Source organism: Phasianus colchicus, chromosome Z (genome assembly GCF_987193195.1).
Source record: "Phasianus colchicus chromosome Z, bPhaCol1.hap1.1, whole genome shotgun sequence".
Classification (NCBI taxonomy): domain Eukaryota; kingdom Metazoa; phylum Chordata; class Aves; order Galliformes; family Phasianidae; genus Phasianus; species Phasianus colchicus.
In genome coordinates, this window is record NC_143476.1 from 35,968,865 (window position 1) to 35,992,210 (window position 23,346).

Here is a 23,346-nt window from a genome sequence, read left to right on the forward strand (position 1 = left end):
ATTTCACAGGAAATTGAATGACCCTTGCTTGAGAAATGCAAACCACAAAATGTGGGTGTGATGCTTACTGGTATGTGCCTCGTATTCTCCTGTGGGGACCATTTGCATTTGACATTGCTACTACATTCTGTCTACATTTTCAAGGAAGATTTCAACTCTAGTTTTCCTGAAAACATCCCATTGGAGAGAAATGCTGAGTGTGCTCTCATTTTGACTAATGTCTGACACCCAGAAAACTCCCTTCTGGCATTAAGTGTTGTCTGGTACGAGGGAAGAGGGATGGACTTTCCAGCAGAGTGAGCATCCATTGGCATGTACTATCTGTGTACATGGTCCCTCACTCAGATGCTACATCTGTATTTCTTTATGGTTTCCATTTGGTATCTGTTTGCTGTTTTTCCAGAAGACAAGTCAACAATTATATTATGGAGTATATGGGAGTGTTGATATTAATTTCCTGACAACAGGAACATCTCTCATTTAAAACAATAGGGTTCCAGTAGTCCTGTCGTTCTGCTAATAAGAGAGGGAGGGAAACCAGTAATGCCAGGGGCATAAGAGGGCAAACTTTTGGGAAAAGAAGCATGTTGTATTCATACAGGTGCGGATCAAGTGCTTTGAGTACAAATATTTCATAATGCAAAAGATGTAAAAACAGCTTTACTCTGTTGTTTACAATTAATTAACTGTTCTAAATAACTATCCTACAGGATGAAGTGCCATAGTATGCTTTCTTGGCTAGCAGTTTTCAAGAAAATTGAAAAGTTTGTCCTCTAAGAAAACAGAGATCAAAGACTTTCTCATTAAGAAGCTTGCTTAATAGGCTATATTGGGCAGAAAAATATTAACCTTAGGATATTTCTTGGGATAACTTAGGTTTGGGACATTGTAGCAGGCATATTTCACTGTTGACTCTGCAGACACTTAATTTCTCACCTGCTCTGTTCTTTATTTATATTCTTATTTGCCTTCAGAGTTAAATTTTGTGATGAAAATGTGTTACATGGGTAATGACGAAAGCATTTAATTAAAAAAAATGGAAGATATTAAGAGGATAAAAGATGAAAGTGCATGTGAACAGAGTTGTTTCCATTCCAGCAGATATCTGCTTATCCTGCCAAGGGAGTGTTGAAGGGATGCTTGGAACGGCTGTTTCTCACCAAAACTTGCATTTCTACCCTTGGCCACACTCCCAGCCTGCAAAGAAGTGCATGTCATTTTAGCACAAGGCAGTTCATCTTTCCTGCCTTTGTAACTTAAGTCCTCCAGTAATCCATGTTAGCGTCATGTCCGGATTCTTACTCAGGGACAGGATTTGTCATCTGCTCCCGTTCTGATTGTTCTAAAAGCATTTTAATCGCTGAAATATTAGCCATGATACCTGGGTTGTTCTGGCTTAAATCACTTCCAGCTATTGAAGAAATAAAACTGTAATCATTTGGAGCTTTCAGAAAGCTGTTTGGAAACGTCAAAGCATGAAGCCCCAGCTTCGTGTGCTCCTGAAGTAAAGGCCTATTGGCATTATTAAAGCCACTGTTAAGCACTGTCTATAATGTATAGTTTTGATCCTGTGAAACAGGCCTGCATTTCCACATTTTTGCAGGCAACTCCTCTTCCTTGTCAGTTGTGCCTCTGCAACAGATGTGGGTATTGGAGCAGACATCTCAGCCAAGACGGTGCTCAACTGTGTGTTGCTTGGTGCCCAAGCCTGGTGATGCCTGCACTTGTCTGGGTTTTTCTGGTAACTGTCTGCTGCTGCACCACGAAAGACTGCATGTTTATGAGGAGAGTGAATTTCTCAGAGAACTCTTTTTAACAAAACCATCAAATGTGAATGTTTGTGCTGGTACTCCCAGACTTCTGAGGCTCACCTGCAGTGCTTTGCTGTTTTAGCACATAAGGATGTGCTCATAAGGATGAGTCTTGCATTGTTCCTTTCCCTCCTTGTATCTTATCTGGGTGGGACTGTGGCAGGAGATAAAATAGTGAAGATCCCTAAGTCAGATTAGAGTAAATATGAACCTACAATTACTTCTTCTTCCTCTGCTGAAGAAAAAGAAAAGCCAAGATGAGCCAGTGGCTTGATCTGTGTGACTGGATTTGCATGCGTGCAGCGTCCCACAGGTTTCTAAGGCATTATCAGGATACGGAAGTGCTATTTCAGTTCATCAGTAAAATCTCATAAATGCTGCAAATAACAAAGCCTTGCTCTTTTATGTTGTTCAGACTCATGGAATCTGGGCCTTGGTCTGCAAAACTAATGATCCTTTTAAAGGGGAAAGCTTGTTATTACAAGCCAGATGACAGTATATGACATTTCCTGTTTCAAAGAGCTTATTTCATGCATTTTGGAGAAAGCGTTTCAATATCATTTAGGCTGGTAGTTTTTTGTTGGTTGGGAGTTTTGTTTTTTTGTTTTTTGTTTTCTGTTTTTTTTTACTGCAGTGGCTTTATCATGGGAGCACTTATAGCAGCATGTGTGTGAATCTGTTCAGCAAGATACTGCACATTGCCAAACAGAGAATACCATGCCCAAGAGGGGAAGGCGGGATCCATCCTTGCTGCAGAAAAAGGGAGTTCCTTCAAGCCCAACTAAAACATAATAGCAAAAGTAATGAAGTGGCAAATCTTTGCAACAAGTGCAAGGAATAGCTGAGATGATCTCTGATAGCTTCTAAAGTGGAGTCAAATGCCACCAGTGGAAACAAACAGATCCAAGATTTGCAGGGGAGGGAGTGACCTCCAGGAGGAGGAGTGGGAGGTTCAAAGGTTATCACCCTATTTATGCTAATAGAGTTTGAGCTAAGCTCTTCCTAAGAAAAAAGCCTCTTATTGAATTAGTTATTCAGTTCCTCCGGGTGCGAGTGGAATGGCAGTAGCTGTGTCTTAGATTCTGCTGGAAAGGCTATTGAAGTGTATTGCTGGAGGAATTTCTCTCAATTCAAGCATCCCTCAGATGAAAAGCAGCCAGGAGATCTGAGAAACTTGTGTGCCTTTTGCTATTTAGTCTGTCTACAGAAGGGGCCAAACATGTTCAGGTACACGGCACCCTGGCAGGTCCTCTGCTTGTCCATGGAGCAGGGGCTGCGGGTAAGAGCAATTTATTTTCATACTTTTGTTAAACATGTGTAATTTGTAATCTTAAGAACGTGTTGTGAAGGACAGGCAATGTCAGAGAGCCCTTTCTCTGTAGCAGTGTGTAATGTTTATTCCTGCACTGTCTACTCCCATTTTGTTAGTGTTGAAGGAATGAGTAAGAAGTTGTTTGTTGTGTATGTTTATGCATTTCTATTCCTATTGAACAGTACAGTAGAGAAGGGCTTTTACATCACTCTGTCCATCTGCAAGTGGAAAATACTGCTAATAATTTTATTTCCATAGTCCCAACTATCACTAAGCTTTTGAAAGATTGATAGACATGAATTAATTAATTATACCTCATGGCAGTCTTAGGAGCTGCATGTTAAGGAAGGACTGAAGCCTGGATAAGTTCAGTATTTTATTCAAGGTCATGCAGCATGTCAGCAGCAGATAGGAGAATGAAATCCAGGTCTTCTGATTCTGAGTCCCTTTAGTTGCTTAATACGTGCTGGTTGTCTCCTAAATTGGATTGTCTTCAAGACTGTTAGCCTTGAGGACTCACGAAAGCACAGCAATTAACTGTAGCAGCAGAACAACTATCAGCAAGATTGACATCTGAAAAGTGTAAAATTAATTTAGCTTGGGATATCATTGTTTGTATACTTAATCTCACAGTACATTGCAGTGTTTTTCCATGAAAGCAGTCCACTGGTCTCTGATGGCATTTAATATGAAAGAGTTACTTTGCAATTCAAAAATACCTGTTGCATGTCCTCAACTCTCCTGATTTTATCGCAGCTCTTGAAATATTTGGCATGGCTTTTCCTTCCAGAAATGACAAATGCCAGAAATACCTTCCATTCTTGAAATACGTTTCTAGTCTCAAAAGTAGCAAGGAAATACGAAATATATGGCTTCTAAATACTGCATCCTGATGGGCTTTTTTTTTTTTTGCTGTCCCCCTCCACTGAGGAAAAAGCAAATCAAAATAAAAGTGCCATTTCTCTCATTTTGTTTGTATACGTTTCAAGACTTGCTTCTCACCAGCTTTTATGATAGTTTAATATCATAAATCTCTCTAGAAATATCAAAAGTCACTCTAGAAAGTGCATACTAGCAAACAGAATACTAAACTGCTTTTCTCTCCTAGGAGGTCTTCCATTTGTTGTTGTTGTTGCCTGTTCATTCTGACTATGCCTTTTTTAATCCTTTCCATCCTAAGGGATCCAAACTATACAGGTTCTGTATATCACTTAATCATTATTATGTAAGCTTTGGGATGGAGCTGGTATTTTGTGCTGTCAACATCTATACAACAGCCTTCCAAAAGAACATAAGTAATCTCTTGTTTTAATTTGAGTAAATCAGATTTTAAAATGTATTTTAGTGAGTGTAAGAATAATGTCCTTACCTACTTGCTGACCTCGGAAATGTCCAGTGTCTTGTCTTAAGTAACGAAAGGACCAAAAGTTATCCAAAAATTAATCCCAGATTTTATGCTTCTGCATGCTCGTGACAATACAACACATGCTATGTGTTGTTTGCTCAGTGGATTGGGACCGTGACGCTCTCACAGGACCACGATAATGTCCATGTCTGTTCAGCATGGGAACTCTTAATGCTGAGTGCTGGGTTATAGCTTTCCCAGCTTATTTATTTACTTATTTATTGTGTCAAGAAGGGGTTGGGCAGCACTAGGACTTCCAAATGCTGATGCCTGTGTGAAGTCACCCCTGAACAGCATCGCCAGGATGCTGGTGGGATCTCCTTCTGCAAAAGTTTTTGCCAGAGCTGATCTAGATATATTTAGAACAGAGTTATATGAGGATGGAAAGAGCTCAGTGTCCTTTCCACCCTGTAATGTCAATGAATTCTGGTATGGTTTGCCTTATTCCTCCTGTCCTGTTGGCTGCCCCAGCCCTCTGTAATTCCAGACACGTACAGGTACTCATTGTGTTCCCCCATGCACATACAGCAGCAAGACAGAGTAACATTTAGAAGCATTTGCTGTGCCTTACTGTATTGCTAAGGCTTCTGGAGAAATACAGATCTGCAGTATGGTCTTCTAGCTTTCGCAGTTAGCAAGTCTCTAAAGATCGTTTTTGCAGAAGCTCTTATCATCTTTTTTCTAACCCAGTGTCTTAATCTAGCATTACTGATATATATATATATATATATATATATATATATATTCAGGAAGTTCTGTGCAGTGCTTTTTTGTCCTGGTTCTGTCTTTTTAACACAATTCTGCGGTCATAACGTATAGCGTGTCTGAGCCCTGTGTATTACCAGAAGCTGTAGATGAAAAGAAAATTTGGCCATGTGTTCAGCAAATCCCTGAAGGCATGACATTCTTCATTGAGCTGCATGCACTGCAGAGTGCTTCAAGTAGTAGAGCAATGACAATGACAATAAATTTAGGATGTTCAAATCCAAATGCACTAAGGTGTCAGAAAACAGAATGCCAGTATTGGCTGTGGTTCAGTCTCTGGGCTTCGATTCAGGATACTAACTGAGCCAAAAATTAAATAGGATGCCTGGGGAACATACTTATCAAATTTTCATTTGCCCACTTTCTGTCAAAGAGGTTGTAAGATTAAAATCCTCTATTGTCACTGTAGTATGATTGTGTGGTTGTGACACGAACTCAAACAAGAAAGTGTGTATTTGTAGTCCAGTGAAACCTGCTGGGCAGGTGACTGCCTCGTAATAAGTCGGGCTTTCTTTCCTTAGCTGCTTTCTCAAGAACAGGCAGAGATGGCTTTCCCATAAAGAATGATACTGCACTCCCAAACACATGGTCATGCCTGCTATGCCATGCCATCCTATGAAGGCACAGCCTGCTGTCCACAGCCACGTGTTCATTATACACGTGCAAAGACACTGTCTAAGACTAGGTTGGAGCATTATTCACAGCTCTGCTCAGGAGGAGTAAATTCCATAGGACTTTTGCGGGTAGGAAGCTTTGAAACCATGCATTTGGCAATGATGGGAAGGCTTTTTATGGCCCTTGGGTTCCAGTTCTCCCTTGCAGATTTCAAAAACAAACAGCATCAGTTAATATAAATATTTGTTTCTTTCCACCAAGTATCTGTGTTTCTCTATCAAAATGAGCTAACTAGTCTAGCCAGTTGTAAATTTCATGTTAACTTTTGCCTTTGCAGGCATTTCTTTACATTAATATTTATTAAATCATATTAATTAGGCAGCTGATGAGAGCATATGGTTGACCTTTCTGGAGGAGTGCTGCAGTATTTCATCCTTGTTGTTTATGCAAGCCAGTGGGCCAGCCAGAATCTCCATTTAACATTTAATGCTTGGAAAACTGTGCTACTCACCTTTGACGTGCGTGAAGGCTGCCTTCCACACTAAGACTTCAAGACCAGTCCTGACGAAACCAGCAGCAAAATTCCTTTTGGTTTGAGTGACGTGGTAGTGGGTGTATGTGGATTCTGTGGCAGTAGTTAGATGGTACTATTTATAGTGGTGCCCTCAGTGTATTTTCCTTTAAAGTTATTGCTAGGGGCTTTGGAGTTAGCACAGATGGGATTAGTGAAAAGACAGCCACCTCTGGTCTCCTGGTGCACAGCAGAACTATTCTAAGACTAATTAGGAGCGCATTTAGCAATGTAGTTTTACCAGTAATTTGATTTAATGAATGCTGCTCATTTAAAAAGCTGTAATTTGTGCTCAGCCCGTAGGAAGCAAGGAGGAACTGCAGGAACATAAATTCCCCAAAGCAGAGGCGCAGCCTATCCAGGTGTGTGACTTAACTGTTGAGTTCTTGGTGTTTGCAGTAAATTGTTTTGAGTTTAAGCTCAGATGAAATTGAAAGGCCTTAGATATAGTCCTTTCGCTTCAATGAGGTACATTTTGCTCAGCTCAGTGCTGTTTTTCCTTTGTACACATGGGCATTTATTGCAATATCTCCATATTTTAGTGCATTTTAAGGTGGAATGCTAACAGCAAGACTTGGAAGAAGTGCTCAGGTTATGATTGCGTTCAGATAACGTTTCTAGCTGACAGTTCTCAGATTCTAACAACCATTTATTAACTCCAGCACTTGAAGCAAATAGATTCCCATAGGTAACCAAAGCTGTTTTCATTATGTCTTCAGTGATTCAGATAAATTAACTCCTGGCTTGTTCTCCTCAGAGTACAGAGCGGATACAATTTCCTGGCATTTTCCAGGAAGGATGTTCTTAAGGCTGATTTCTAACGTAACTCTCCTTACAACAATCCATGTCCTGTCACGGTGGAAAATCATCATCTCATCTTGGAACTGGGGAGCCATTTCAGACCGGTAGTCTGTCTTGGTAAAAAGTAAATGTGAAAACATCCTAGGAGGAGCTGACTTGTGCTTGACATTATGCAGCAGCAGAAGATGACTCTCTGATTACATAGATAGTGATCGTGCAGCGCCAGTCCTTTTCTCAGCATTGAAGAAGACAGGGCGGCAAACACGCAGCGTGGCTGGATGGCGCTTGCTTATCACTGTTACATCCCTCCTGTATTGCCAGTCTTTCTGGCTCTCAGTTTCACAATAGTTAGCATTCCTTTTAAACTTTCAGATTGTACAATTGAAGAAGTACAGAAAAATGTTGACTTGCTTTAAAAATAGTTAGGAAAAGTTGCTTGCTTTTTCTGGTTGCAGAGAAAAACTGTCAAATGTGCTTAAAAAGCACAAGAAAAATAAAGAGGATTCTGTAAAGAGTTTTATACTTTCAAAAGGAGTTTCTTGATTTTGGAGGACTTCAGTAATCATGTCTGGGCAAACGGAATTAGTCAGATTGCTGTATGATTAGAGAGATTTAGTATCATCAAATGCAAATGGCATTTCAGCCACTTCTAGCTTGTTCCTGTTGAGCATGATGCTCATTCTTCTGCTTTTCAGAGGTGATCTCAGTTCTTTGCAGCTTTCATTTTCTCTATCAGCCTTCAGGTTTTAGCGTTGATTCCACATGCTCTGCTCAAGGTGTGGAAGCATTTACTGTTGCATTTGCTTTTTACACACATTAGGTGTTTAGCTACACGGGCTTTCATTTCTCTGTTCTTCATTTCCTTTATCTAGGTGCAAAACCACTCCAAGTCTGAGAGAAATAATAGTCTGTTAACTGGGGTGCTGTTATTTCTACTCGCTCAAACAAAGGAGAGTGCCTTTGAAGACAGTTATGTATGGTCATCATAACCTCAGACATCTTAACACTGAATTAAACTGTTCCTTTCTGTTTAAGTAGATATTATGCACAGCAGTCTTAGCAATTGGTGCTGGCACATTTTTTTCAAAACTAGAGCTGAGTCAGCAATCTGATTTTCACCAGTGAGATACTAAACCAAAGTCTGTAACCTAGGTGTTGGATATCATCCATCACGTGCAGCTGATCCCATTTTACTTGATTAATAAACACTTGGTTTTGCAGTGTCTTTTGACAATCTGTGGTTGGCTTTATAAGCATTGTTAATGTAGCGCTGTTGAAGAAAGTTCTCTTCCTTCATGCTTCAGTCAATAAAAGCTCTTCCCATGACAAGTCTACAGTTGTGCAGGGATAAAGATGTATTCTATTCTGGCATATTCTGTTAATTGCCCATCTTTAATCCTGATATTAAGTGTTGAATTAGACACAGTAACATAATTAGAACAAACTTTTAGTGAAGAGAAGGCTTGTGGGAATGGAGTTTGAATAGTTGTCCTTTAAGGATTTGAGAGCAATATTTCAGGGCTGCACATTCAAAGGAAGACATTTTCAATTTTCTCTTGAAAACTATAACTATTATTTGTTAAACATTTATATTTTGATATGTTTAAAAAAAAAAAAAAGAAGAAGTAAAAGAAACACGACATAAATAATGTTTCCTTGTATATTCCATAACTTGCAACTCAAACCTTGTAAAAATTAAAGTTTTAAAAGTAAGATTTCTGTGGGCTTTAAAAGCAAAAATAAAAGGATGAATGCTTCCAGTGAGAGGTGATCAGCTGAATGAAAGTGGTAAGTTCCCTGAAGTCCAGTGATATTTATCTGGTTGTCCTTAAGTAGCATGGCAATTTCAAAACAAGAAATCCTGTTCCAAAGTCGAGGAAATCTAAATGAGAAAAATACGTTAATAATCGTGGGACCTTGGTGTCTAATTTAGAATATTATCTTCTAAAAGCAAGAATGCTTTGACTTTTTCTTCACATTTCCTTCACTGTAAATCTATTTGTGTTGATACTGAGCATCATTGTTGGCAAAATGAAGACTAATACCCTCAGTAAGTCTTGTTGCTGATTACTGGAAGCAAAGTTTTTGAATGCAACATGAGAACCAGACCAAGGAGTGATCTAGGCACCAGAGGAATAATTCAACCAATATTAACAAAAATCAGAAAACGAGGAGACCACAAGTGGGATTTCCAGACATCGGCAGAACTTGCTGCAAACACCAAAGAATTACTTCACGTGTGCAGAATATCATGCATTCACCTCACTTAACCTCAGCCTGAATTTGGAATTTATAGATGTAAATAACACCAATATAGATATAAATAACACCGTGGATGTAGGAATCCCAGTGGTTTGTCAGCCAGTGGAACAGAAATGAAATAATGGTTTCAGGAGACCCTAGAAATGGTGAAAGAATAGAATAAGCAGGAACAAAGGCAGAGAAAGATGAGGGATAAGCAGACCCATCCATCTAGAAACAAAGCGTAGGGAAGTCCTTTCATGAAACTGAAAAGAAATGGAAGTCTCAGCACCCTCAGTGCCACAGGCTGAAGGACACAAAAAGAAGGTAATAAAGATCACCTGGGGCAATGAAGGAGTGGTGGTTTCAGCAGGTTCTGTGATAGGTAACCAGAAGTGTCTTCCTATGTCTCCAGCTGAGCACCACTTTTACTGTTCTCATATACTGAGAAGGCTTTTGACTCTGCTTTTCCAACAGTTGTAGTTATAGGTTTGAGCATACGGCTGTATAACTTCACTGACATTTTCTGGCACTTCTAAGAAAGATTATGCGCTCATAATTTCTGCTGGGCTCATTTTGATATAAATTCTAACTAATTAAAACTTGGCTTCTATTCCCAAAATCCTTGCTCATCTTGTGCTGGGAAGCAAAATAATACCAGGATTTAAGGGTAAAAAATTTGAACTTTTGCTGAATTCATTTTTTGTTGTAATTCCCAGAAGAAAGTATTGTCCGAGCTGTAGCAATCGTTAGGGAAAAAAGTTCTCGAGCAAAATCGTAGTAAAATGCATCATTAATCATAACCCACCCACATCCAGGCACCATATCACCAGACACTTCGCTGGAGGAAGGAACAGTACCGTCGATATTCATGATTCATTGCATCCAAGGGTTAGAAGGTTTAAAGAGTCAGCTGTGATCACGTTATGACCAGCGTTGTGACACAGACCATTGAATTGACTTCTGTTTGGATTAGAGCTTATCTTTTAGAAAAACATCCAGTTTTGATTCCACATGTCCAGCAAGGGAGCATTCATCACAGCTTGCATTAAATTGTTCCTCTCATTAATTATGCTCACAGCTAACAGTTTCCCGTTAGAAGATGTGCATTATTTTGCTCTTGGTCTCTCTTAACACTTCCCACTGCAGACAGAAATGTCTCATGCTCCTTTCTGCTCTGAAGCGCTGGCAGCTTTGTCTGATGTTTGTTGAGCAATCACTTCTTTTCTTGCATAACCTGCGGTCTTTGGAGAAGTTCTGATTTATGGTGTTAATTACAGTCTGCCTAACAATCCAAGAAGTTTTCTGAGCATCTCTCTTCAAGTCTCACTGTTGGTGAGCTAGCATACTCAGGCTAGGAATCATTCTTATGGTGCGTGCATGGCTTCTGCTTTTCATTCATGTTGCTTTCACCTTGTCACTCATGTATCCACCTCTTTGATTAGCTCTGGATGGGCCTGTCAGAAGGCTATTATTGCTGTGTTAGAACTATGTTTTAGTAGTGTTCAGCACACTGCGGTTTACAACTGGATTGTGCCTAGAGCTTCCAAGCATTAATCATATTTCCAGATGTACTGGTCAAGGTGAGGTATCTTTGCAATTTTGGCATAGTTGGGCAGTGCTAACAATATAGTTCACACTACAAAATTGAAACGTGTTGATACTGGAGACTGCACAACAATAAATTTATAACATCCATAGAATCTGCAGTAGAACCAATGTCTTGATCAAGCAGTGTTTTAGTTACCTTTAGTCAAAATTTGGTGAGGGGATAGGATGCTCTCTCAGCAAGTTTTCTGATGATACGAAGCTGTGAAGGGTGAGTAGACACACAAGGCTGTGCTGCCATTTAGTGAGACCTGGGCAGACTGGAGAGCTGGGTGGAGAGGAATATGATGAGGTTTAATAAGGACAAGTGCAAAGTGTATGCATCACTATGGCTCAGGAACTGACCTTCTGGAAAGGAGCTCTGCAGAAGGGGTCCTGGGTGTCCTGATGGACAGCAGGTTGCCCATGAGCCAGCAGTGTGCCGGTGTGGCCAGTAGCATCCTGAGGTGTATTAAAAAGAACATGGCCAGCAGAGTGAGAGAGGTAATCCTCCCCCTCTGCTCTGACCTGGGGAGGTCACCTTGGAGTACCATGTCCAGTTCTGAGCTCCTTATTTCAAGAAGGAGAAGGGAGTCCAGCAGAGAGCCACAAAAATGATTGGTGCCTGAAGCATCTCCCTGCAAGGAAAAGCTGAGACACGTGGGACTGTTTGGCCTGGAGAAGAGAAGACTGAGGAAGATCTTACCAGTGCTTATAAATACTAAAGGACAGGTGTCAAGAGAATGGGACCAGGCTCTCTTCAACAGTGCCCAGTGACAGGACAGGAATCAGTGGGCATTTACTGGAATGTCAGAATTTCCATACAAATATGAGGAAGAACTTCTTTACTGTGGGGGTGACAGAGCACTGGAACAGGCTGCCCAGAGAGATTGTGGGGTCTCCTTCTCTGGAGATATTCAAGACCCACCTGAACACCTACCATTGCAAGCCGGTAGAGAGCCTGCTTTAGCAGGGAGTTGAACTGGGAAATTTTCACGGGTCCCTTCCAAACCCTGCAGTTCTCTGATTCTGTGGTTATGCCATAATTTGCAAAGCTTTAGATGGGGTTGGCCTATGTTCCCATGATAGCTGTGAGCTGCACACCAGAGAGTCAGCATTTGTGTCCTCACGAGTGCTACACATAGTGCCATGTATGTAATGCAGTTTAGAAGTCATCAGGTTTTACGGGCTCTTGTACACTGGTCTAGGCTGTTGTGGATCTGTTGCCTGTCCTTTGAGCACTGCCATGAATGAGGACCGTCAGCAGTCATGTACATCCCTCACTGCAGTTTAGAGGTGAACCTAGCAGCCAGGCAGACTACAGCTTGTGTTATGAGCCAAAATGGAATTTCTGCCAAACCTGAGAGTGAGAGATTCTGTTTATCAACTAGAGTGGTGCCGGGATGCACCAGTCAGGTAGGAGTCTGGGCTAGCTCAGCTTTGAAGAAATGCCCCTCATCACGTTGCAGATTTCTGCAGAGCGTCTGTAATAGCTGGATGTCATGTTACCTCACAAAGCCATGATCTTTTCTTTATCCTTTTGTGACTACACTAATTGTAAGAAGAGATGTCAGTGCTAACACACTGATAAGCACATTAGCCAGGTTGTTTCTTTATCAGTTGCTAAGACGTTCAGAAGGTAGAAGTTTCCTGACTGGAGGCATAGTATGCCTTTGAGTAAATTCTGCCTATCTCTCTTTTCCAGCAAAGCTCTGTCCAGATGTGGTTTTGGAAGTTACCAGCTGACACCATACAAAATTGCCCAGAGAAGCTGTGGATGCCCCTTCCCTGGAGGTGCTTAAGGCCAAGTTGGATGGGGCCCTGGGCAGCCTGATCTGCTGGGTGGCAGTCAGCCCATGGTAGAGGGGTTGGAACTGGATGGGCTTTAAGGGCCAAGCCATTCTGTGATTCTGTGAAATACTTCTTAGTTCATGTCCAGATTTACATGCTGCAATGGTGTCCACCCAGCAGAGTCCTAGAGTGCTGTGCGAACAAGATCTGGGTGGAATGGCAGCATGCTCTTTCCATGCTCTGACACAACAAACCAGAGGTCCCAAGTGGGGCAAGATGCCCACTGAGTCCTTTCCCTACCAGCAGACAAGCTGAACAGCTTTTGTGCTTGGTTCAGAGAAGTAGATTGCTGTGGAGATGTTTTAAATTAAACATCAGCACACTATGAAGCAGTCTGAGTAACTTTTCTGCTGAGGTGGTAGTAAATATTAAGTAGCACTGTACATTTTTTCTGTCTGAATCTCAGGTTCTTTGGTATTACAAGTCACATCTGTAATCCAGTTGGATTTCTGACATGTTTTGTTTCTCCCTTGTGAACGGGACCTTGAAAAATCCTCCAAATAGTTGCTAAGTTGAACGTCTGAAAGGTCAAGCATTTACATTTGAATGTACACACATCAGTAAAGTGTAGCTGAGTCTGATCTCAAAACCACTTCTTAAGGCGTCAGGATGCGAATGTAAGGAGTTTGGCTTTAAGCAGCAGCATTCCAGTGTTTTCGTTCTAAGGGCATGGTCTGCAGTGTCTGTGGTTCCAACAGAGGCGATCTCTGCTTTCAATACACGTGGAGCTGGTCCAACTGTTGTCTGTGTGCAGACTCCCGCGCACCATTCCAGAAGAGGGGCTGTTTCCCATGTTTGTCCCATTTGCAAACAGCAAAACAACTCAGTTGTCTTCAAGTGGTTTTTTACAGCAAGTTACTTTTTAATAGTGCATCGTATCCTTGTCTTCACAGGAATTTTGTGGTAATTCTGAAGCAGCGCAAAGGTTATTAGTTTTATTTGCCTTTTAATGCTAGACCTGCTAAGAGGATTCTTTTTTTTTTTTCCACCTGTGATGTAAGAAATGTTAAACACCATCTGAGGAAAATGCATTGTTATTTATAGGTAAATCCTATTATTCTGTTAGCTAATGGATCTTAAAAATAGCTATAAGAAGTGGTCATTCATACATTTTCCAGCAGCTGACCACTGCTTTCTCCCATGAAAAGCATCCCTTCTGATGAACTGTTTAGTGAGAATTCAGTGTTGGGAAAGGAGAAGGAGATCTGTTACCATAACTTTATCATGTGTCGTAGATAGCAGACAAATCAGCTCTTGTTGAGCCACTCCGTAATTGCATTAGTCTGTAAACTTCTGCTGGCCTGATTTCCTCTCTTATTAAACTGAATGAGAAGAGTTGGAGACAAGCTTGGGTACTTGCACACACAGATTAGAGATTTCCTTTTTTGGAAGTTTGTTCTACTGGCTTGTTTTTCCATTAGAAAATAAGACATGTTTTTGGTCTGGTGCTATTTTTTGTTCTGCCAAAAAACTGTAATGCATTAAGTCCTGCATGTAAAAAATGTTCAAAAATGTTTGTTTGTTCTACACTAAATTTATTTATAGCTCAAAGATCTCACATGATGAGGTCTGCCAGCATTGTCATCATAAGCAATATAAATTGAGTTCTAATATTAGCTGTTATATTTGTTTTTCTGGTTTGTAACTAATTCAGGTCCTTACCTTATTTTGAATGTGTCAGTTTTGATAAATGATCTTCAGCTGACAGGGCACCCACTACTCTGCTGTCCGTGAGTTAGCGACTTGCAGAATATTAAAAAAGGAAAAAATATGCATGTTTATCCGCCTCATAATGATCTCTTTCTAAACAAAGCAGTTCTTGTGAACCTGCCAGTCACTCACAGAAATCAGGGGCAAAAAAGTGCCGCATCAGTTCTTAGTGCTATGTGAAAACCAGCTTGAAGTTTTCTCCTTTGCCCTGAGTTCTGTCCTCTTGAGAAGCCACTGGGGGCAGCACGGTGAGCCAGGTGTATTGTTGGGAACCTGAGGCAGGAGGTGAGAGCTGTGTGGCAGGAGCTGTGTGCTGCTTCTGCCCCAGCCCTGCCGTGCTCCTCAGAGCGAGCGTGCAGCCAAGGTTTGTCCCAGATCTGCTGTGTGTGGCCAAACAGAGAGCACTGCTCAGACAAACACCAAGCAGCGCTCCCAAGTTCAGTCTTGCAGCCTGGAAGTGATTGCAGCTCCAGTGCTTTCACATTAGCTGTTAATAAGGCGCCTAAAATCTTGGCATCAACCCCTTCTTGCACTCTAAAGCCCCATTTACTCACCAGTCAATCAAAATAGAGGCAATGAGAAATAATGTGAATTTAATACTTGACCTGCAGTTGGGCAGTGATGTCCACCAGAATTAGGCAGTGCCTTTCACATGACCATCTGCTCACCTGTTGAGAAAAGAAGGACCACTGCCCTAGCAGGGACTCATACCTGAGCATTTAGCTTTCCTCTGCTGGAGAGAATGTGCCAAAGAGCCAGAAAAGCTTCTGACTGCACATACACTGTGAACAGAATCTATAAAACATTCATTAAAATGTTTAGTAGGGAGGTAGAGGTTTTATCTTTCCATTAGGATAAAGACCTCTAGGCAAGAATGATTTAAGGAAAAAAACAACAGAACCTGAGCAGAATATCTACAGACTGCGCTGCTACTGTGCTTTTTTCTTTTCTTTTCTTTTTTTTTTTTTGAAGCCTCTGTAGTGTTGCTCCAAAATACTGCACTAGCATGAGAAATTTCTTCTAAACACCACACACCATTTTACTGATAGTCATCCTTCCCGATGTTGTTCTTTGTGCATGTAGGTGGAAAGCTTCAAAATGGGCAAATTCTGTCTGAGTTTGATGCAAGAGCAAAAACTTGTGAACAGGGGAACATCATTCCCTCTGATGGCCCTGTATCCCTTGATGGTGCTCTATTCAGAGGACAGTAATTCAGCCCATCCTACCTATTTTTGGTGCTGGTTTGCTCTGCCTCTCTTCCTTGCTCCATGTTACAATTCCAAGTAGCATTTTGGCCCCATTTACTCAATTACAAAAAGAGATTTCCTGCCTGCAGGGAGAGGAGGTGCTGGCACTGAGCTGTTCATCAGCAGCTCCCAGGTAGAGCAACGTGGACGCAATTCAGAGCCTTTCTGTATCTTGAGGGCAGCTTTAGGTTATTTCAACTTGGTAGCAGCTTTATATAGCTCCTTAGTCAGGGGCTGAACATCCCCAGCATTGGTTAAGTGCATGAGTGGGTGGTCTTTCAAGTCAGGCAGGCATTTTAAAGATGCTTGATTGAGATCATTTTGTAAAATTGAGATAATTTTTGGAACTGTTTTTAAGTGATTCTTCTGCTGAGTGGTTTGAAGTCTCTTCACGGATGAGCTGGAGAAATGCAAGGTGTTGTTTTGCCCATCATCCCTGCAACAGAAGGGGAGGCAGCTATGAGCTGTATGGGTTTCTTATTGCACCTACTTTTTCCAGTGTGTGTTCCTTAATGCATGCCCTTGTGATGTCATCCCAAGCTGCGTCTGTGATTTATTAATCACATAGGAACATAGGTTGGAAAAACCTGGGCAGCTTTCTCCAGACCTACAGTTTGCCATTGGAATTGCCTGTATGGGCCCATGCATAGCTGCATGAGATGACACTTGGTTTCAGTTACCTTCTGGCCCTGCAGCAGTTACCAGCAGAGGACTGTTCCCTTTCCAGTTCCCCCCAGCTATACAAAATGGCAGGAGAAGGAAGAGGTGAACCCTGGAGATATGATCTCTGTGACTGCCAGGTGTGCCAAAGCTGGGAGAGCTTCCCACGGCCCAAGAGGCAGCTGCAGGCAGGACACACTGCCTAGTGCAATATTGGCAATTGCTTTCCAGGACCCAGCAGCCTTGCCATTGTTAGAGCCTTAATATTCTCAGCAGCTGGATTGAGCCAAGAAATCATTACAGGTTGATTTTATTGTTTGCTGTCTCTATTGTTGTAATATGAGGAGGGATGTAAAAACAAATGTGCTGATGTTTGCATAGAGTGTGAGATAGCATATCAGCTTAAAGACCAGCACATTACCCCAGACTGCAGCTGAACTCTTCAAATGCGAACCGGGAAGACTGCTGGCAGTTTATGAGCCATGCTTTGGTGTCACATGCTGAGTACAATCCATACAGAGAATCTCAGCAGAAGTCAGCTAATGCAGAAGTGGGATGAACCAGGTCAGACCACAGTACTTGTTCCATTGCACGATCTCGCATGGAGGAGTGTGACATGGTGCGCTCATCACCAGCTCTTACACAGAGATGCAAGCAGATGGTAGGTGGAGGAAGTCAGAGGGGGAAGAGTGACAAACAGCTCAAGGAAAGGAAAACCAAGACCAGTAAAAGGAAGAGAAAACTGGAAAAACACAGAAAAGAGAAATCGCAGACACATGCTGATGTGGGTGGTCATCATTCCTAGCTCTGCAGCTCCTGTTCCTCAGTTAGCAGCAGCCCTCCCATGGAGCCACTGCAGTGCTCATAGCTGCCCAAGAGAAATGTGGCAGAAATGGTGGGAGGTCTCACATCATGTCTCAGGACCTCTTGCACAGTTGGCAGCAGTATCTGTCAGTGGTGAACATCTTTGTGAATGCACAGGGCTTGAAGATGCCATTGCCTGCAAAAGTGCACCCAATGGTCACGCGCCATGTAGACATAGCAGAGCACCTAGATAATGGGTATGGGCAGCCAAGAGAGCCACCATATTTCTTCTCACTTTTTGTCCTTAGGCATGTCAGCTGCTGCATTTGTTAGATCTTGAGAACTGTGATTATAAGGTGTTCTGGTGGATCATTTTTAGGAAACTTCTCTGTCTCAGTTAGGCCAGAATCCTCTGATTTCCAGTGAAAAGGCATTTAATTGAAATGCGAAAGGCATTAAAGAGGGAGCATTCCCTGTCTGAATTCAGTGGAACTAGAGCTTCAAAATGAAAATTGTGCATTCACAATGAGTGTTCATGGTATTCACAACTACTGCCATCCCTTTTTTTTTTTGTCAAAATGATGTAGACAAGTCGTACAGTGGGGCAATAACAAAACTGTTTAAAAAAATGGGTGGGGGGGAAGGGGGTTGGAGGAAGAAGATGAATGGCTTTCTCCAGATAAGTCCCAAGTTAATAAACTAGTTGACCCAAAAGCATGGAATCTGTATGGTACGATTTGAGATGTGTCAATACCTAACACTTTGTAATGTATCTAGGGCCTTGTTCTTGTTATCTAGGTTGAATGTCTAGTGAAAAAAAACTGACAAATATGGCAAAACAGTCTGATAGTATATTACTCATAGAAAAACTTCTATAAGCTGTTCTAATTTCACAACAGTAGAGATTTACAAAGATTTTTTGCCATCAGTCCTTAAATGAGCAGAAATAGATGTGTAAGAAAATAAAACCGGAGGAAAAATAGCCATTGAAAATCATGTTGTAATGCACTTACACAATAAAATGTAAGCTCTCCAGCGTATTTAATGAATTAGCCATTTCGTATCTTTGTCTTCCAAACCCTCTCTATAACAAGGTTTTGGTATTGTATGTCATTGATTTCAATTGATTTTTCCTCTAAAATGGACATGACTTCGGTAGACTCGGATACATTTTGGTATGTGTAAAACCATAGGCATATGGCTCAATTTTTGGAACGTGTTGCCTTTCCTTATGATTTTATGAATTTTAAGTGTATGTTTTCCTGACTGATCCTAAAACATGTTATGTTACCTGGGAATTTCTTGCCTTTTTGTGCCCCAAAACAGAAATGTTCTTTCAGCATTCTTCTTCACATCGGTCTCCAAAGTGTGAAAGGCAGTTGAGATACTTCTAACCCAGCATTTTTTTAATAAGAAAATATTATTGCATCAGGAGGAGTATGCTTGTAGTGGACCATAGTGCTGTTTCAGCACATTTGCTTTTGGCAAGCCCATTCCGTTTTTTTCCTACTCACTTTGATAGCTGAATCTTATCACAGAAGACAGTGCGATTTCAAGGAGGTCCTGTATGCCCAGAATTCATCTTCTGCCCCAGCCTCACCTGCCTGGAGATAAATTTGCACTGATTAATTGCTTGAAGAATTAACTAAATTTTAACACTGTGGGTAAGATGTCATTCCAGAACCATGTTTATACCTCTTTGCGCACTGCCATCAGTTTGGAGAACCTTAATTTTGTGGCAGGCATCATTATAAGAAATTGATAAGAGGTAGGAAAAGAAGCCAGTGCCTTGATTACAGAGCTTACAGGCTGGGCCCTGTAGCCAAAATAATTTCCTTTAAATACTAGAAAATGCATGCAGCTGTATGTTTGTGTTTCTTTTGTTCCTGAAGATTCCTTACTAATTCCTGATATGCCTTTGTCCATTTGATGAGCAACTCACCTTGATGTGTAGGTCTACAGTCTTAAGGGACGGCAACATCCTGTGTGTGTGTTAGATGCATGCTCATGATTTAAGCTGTGAACAACAGACATCTTACCTCTGTCTGCTTATCCCACAACTTTCATAGAGTTGTAAGTTTGTGGATTTCTGAAAGGTTTTAGTGAAATGAACATAAACTGATCTTTTAGATCAGGAAAAACATTCCTCCTCAGTAAAATGCAGGTGTTTTTCAGGGAAGGTACAGTTCTTTGAATTCCTAGTTTGCTGGGATTTCTCCTTTCCAGTTTTCTCTGTATAAGTTTACTTAAATATTGTGTCTGCTCAAAGCTGAGCCGTCCTTCTGTCTGCAGCAGCCCCACAGATTCTTGGGTTATGCTAGGAGGAACTTGCTGTAAGCCTGCTTTATTTTACATATTCAGCACAGACAAATGGAAGCCTCTCCTGATAATACCTAGCTTCCAAGTCCTTCTTCCAAAACCTCAGCTAAGTGCAAGCAGCCTGAAGGGTTTCTGCTGTCGTCAGACCTCCAGCTGCCCCTAATTCAGTAGGTTTGCTCCGAATGTGGAGAATGGTTTGACCCCACTGAAGAAATGCTAACTCCCATAACCCTGAGGTACCTTCTGTGCTTTGTCTGCACAGAATATGTAACACGAAACTTAAATGCTCAGATTAGGTTGAGTGAGCAGAAATCAACAGGCCTAACTGACTGGGAGGGCTGGGAGTTACCTAAACATTCTGTTCTGTTTTAAAACAAACATTTTTCTGTTGGCTTTTTCAGAATTCCCAAGGATCTTTGTTTCCAGCCACCTTATCTAAACAAATCAAAACAAACTCTGTGCACGCATTCCTTGCTACCACAATAATTGGCTTGTTTTTAACATTTTTTTCTTTTTCTTTCTTTTCTTCTTGCTTTTTCCTTTCTGTTAGCTTGAAGAACAGCTTCATCATTTAGGGCAATGGGTTAAGTGCTAACAGTATTTAAAATCAATCACAGGGAAGTTTTTTCAAGTTTTTCAGGGGCAAGAGCCTGCACAGCACAGCTCTCATGGACTACAGGCATGGGGCTGTCCTGTGACCCCTTGGGTGTCCACCAGGCACTGGGGAACACGAAGCAGCTGAAGTTGGCTTCAGCAGTGCAGAGTGGCTTCCTGCTTTCTACTGGGAGCTTGGGTCAAGCCAGCTTGAATTACCTCACCTCTACCACAAAGCAGAAACTCAGCTGCTTGCTTACCTCTCTGATCAGGGATGCTGAGACAAAGTCTTTCCCTTCGTACATAACTTACAACAAATATTAAGTGATTTGTTGTTTCCAATTCTTCTTTTTGCTTGAGAAGCAGACACAGAGAAGAACAACAAATATTTACTGTAAATATATGAGAAACACAGCTTCGGTAGTGGCATGCCACATGACCTTTCTAACTTGTTTTTCCAGGCATCATCTTTCCATGACACCTTGTGCTGTCAGCTGATTGGCATCTGTGTCTCCAGCCCTTGTAATTTTGACAAGTTGCTTTATGTTTGCTGTGCTGGGAATTGTAAGCATGGCACATGCTGCTTTGTCTTTGAACTGATAAGGCCCCTGAGCACCATTTTTTAGGGCAATCAAATTTGAATGCATCTTTTAAGAAGTGTTACCTATTCTACATGGGAAATAAGAAAGATGCACAGATTCAAGCCAAAAAGCTTGAATCAAGAAGAGGGCCTCCAGGTATTCTGTGGGTTAGGTGGAGCACAAACTCTTGGTTCTCCCCATAGCTGAAGGTTTCTGGCGTGCAACTCCTTCTTGTATTATCCAGTTTGTCTCTCCAACAGGAATACATGTACTTGTGAGTGAGTACTTTTTCCATACCTTGAGTCACCCACAGAATGCAAAGTACTGGTAAAAATCAAGAGCTCAGTGCTGCCTTATCAAGCTTTGGTGTGATATTTCCTTGAGGGAGTGGATATTGGTGTCCATTTTTTGATAATTAACTCTGAGCAGCTATTCTCCTGCTGTGTTTTTCTGAAGTTTGGGTGTCCGTGAAGGGGTCTGTGCTGGGGAGTTTTGGGGTGTTAGCAAGCTGTCCTTGCAGCCTGTCCACAGAAATTGGTTCTTTTTGTGCCTGATTCTGGTTGTCTTCTTAAGATCTGGTTACAGCACCAGGGGAAATTAAACTGACAGAGCCAATTTGTTCTCATAAAATAAATAGAAGTGGCCTTTGGGCTTAAAGCGCGTGATTTCCGCATCTGGAGAAGGAAGAACAATTAAGATTGCTCACCAGATTAAATTCTTTGTAATTACTGGTTATTAAATAGCTGCTGGAACATTAGGAAATATCCAAGAAAACTATTTATTTTTCACAAGCATTTTTGTATTTATTATAAGAGGAAGGACAGTCTTTTGTCAGATTGACTTCCCTGGATGCTGTAAGCAGATATGTTGCTCTCTCTCTCTGCTGAAAACTGAAAATCAGCTGATGAGCAGGGCCCTGTGGCCAGCATCACAGTGGGGTGGCAGGGAGGCAGGGAAGGGGGGAATGCAGTGTTATTCCTTTTTAACATGGTGAAAATGCTGAAGGACAGAGAAATTAACTGGAAAGACACGGAACTAGTCAATGACAGGGCTGACATGAGACTAGAGAAGTCTGACTGTATTCCTTATGGTTGTCATTTTATGCTGTATTTCTTGTACATCTGACCTTCACACCCATATTAATTTCTCAGACAGCTTGGTAAAATAGTGTTATCAAGAAAATATTAAAAATGAGAGGGAGATCCATAAAATGCTAATCAGTAGTTTACAGTCACGTGCTCGAGCACCACTTCTACTTCCCATAGCCAGCCCTATGTGGCCTTTCCATTTTGCAGTCCCAGTAAAATTTGGCTCAAGCAGAGGTGACACAGTCTGAAGATAATGAGTTGAAATGGTGACTCTGGTCTCTTAAGACCTTCTTTCACGCACAGGAAAGTTTGCAGTGATACAGAGGAGAGAGATAACACTTTGCTTAATGAAATGGGTGTTGTGAAAAGATGATTGTTGCAGTATGAAGTGGGGGAATACTTACTTCTAGTATTTGTATTTTCTTCCACTATTGCATCATCACCAGAAATTGCAACCAGCATTTGTAACTTGAGATGCCTGGCTCTCAGGAACATTTGCAGAATGTATTGTGCCCCATATATCTGTCCCATCACATATCTTGATGGTCTGCCAGCAAGAGCTGCTTTGAACTAAAGATGTCTTGCAAAGTTATAGGTGGGGCTGGTTGGTCAAACTCTTGCTTATGTGTTTCTTCTGCCTGTGCAGGTGGCTTCAGGTATGGAGAGGCAGTCCTGTATTCAGACAGAGTCCAGCTGCTTTGAGCCTTTCTCATTGAAAAATTTAACTCAGGACTAAAACAGAATATAACTTGCCTTTCTGAAAGACACGTCAGGCTTCAGACTTGAGCTTCCGCAGATTGACAGCCAAAAATAATGAGCTGCTCACCTCACACTAGCTTTCCGTATATACAGATCCAGATCCAGCTTTAATGTACGTATGCTGCAAATTTGGAAGATTTAGAGGCCTGAAACAGGTAAATCATTTGGGAATTATTTTTTATTAATAGTACAGTCATTTGTAGGTTGTGGAGTGAAAATGGCCTTTCTTTTTGTGAGAGCCTGACTTGCGTTCAGTTATCATAGATGTATTCAGCAGGTGCCAAGAAGCCTCTTTATACCCATTATAAAGCTGTGGAGACCTCATTTAGCATGGCTTAGGAAGATGGCCAAGCATCAGATAAGAAGTGAGCTACCACTAGTAGCAGTGCTGTTGGGTTTGGTTGTTGATGGTAAGGGATGTCTGTTACTTCCCTCTGCTGGTGCCCGTGATCAGTAGCCATGCATACACAGCCACATCTACTTCTACTAGCTTCATGGACAGTCTGCAGTGGCACTCCCAGCACTAAAACTTAGCTACCCAAAGCATTCTCCAAAAGCCAGACTGCACTGAAGCATGCGGGATGTGCCAGCAAGTTTCTTCAGACCTGCCCAATTCTGAACACGT

The 23,346-nt window shown here is 41.5% G+C and overlaps 1 protein-coding gene across 10 annotated transcripts in view; it reads left to right on the forward strand.

The window, feature by feature from the left end:
- PALM2AKAP2 (PALM2 and AKAP2 fusion) overlaps nt 1-23,346 on the forward strand; it is a 243,269-nt gene that overhangs the window by 191,505 nt on the left and 28,418 nt on the right. Inside the window, exon 1 of one of the 10 annotated variants that reach the window (XM_090131482.1) lies at nt 1,860-3,090. The exons of 8 other annotated variants lie outside the window; for them this stretch is intronic. In XM_090131482.1, the coding sequence (XP_089987608.1) occupies nt 3,031-3,090 (60 nt within the window). In that variant the 5' untranslated portion in view covers nt 1,860-3,030. Of the gene's footprint in view, nt 1-1,859; nt 3,091-23,346 lie in introns of those variants that run through there. One more of the 10 variants, XM_090131483.1, reaches the window with a different exon arrangement.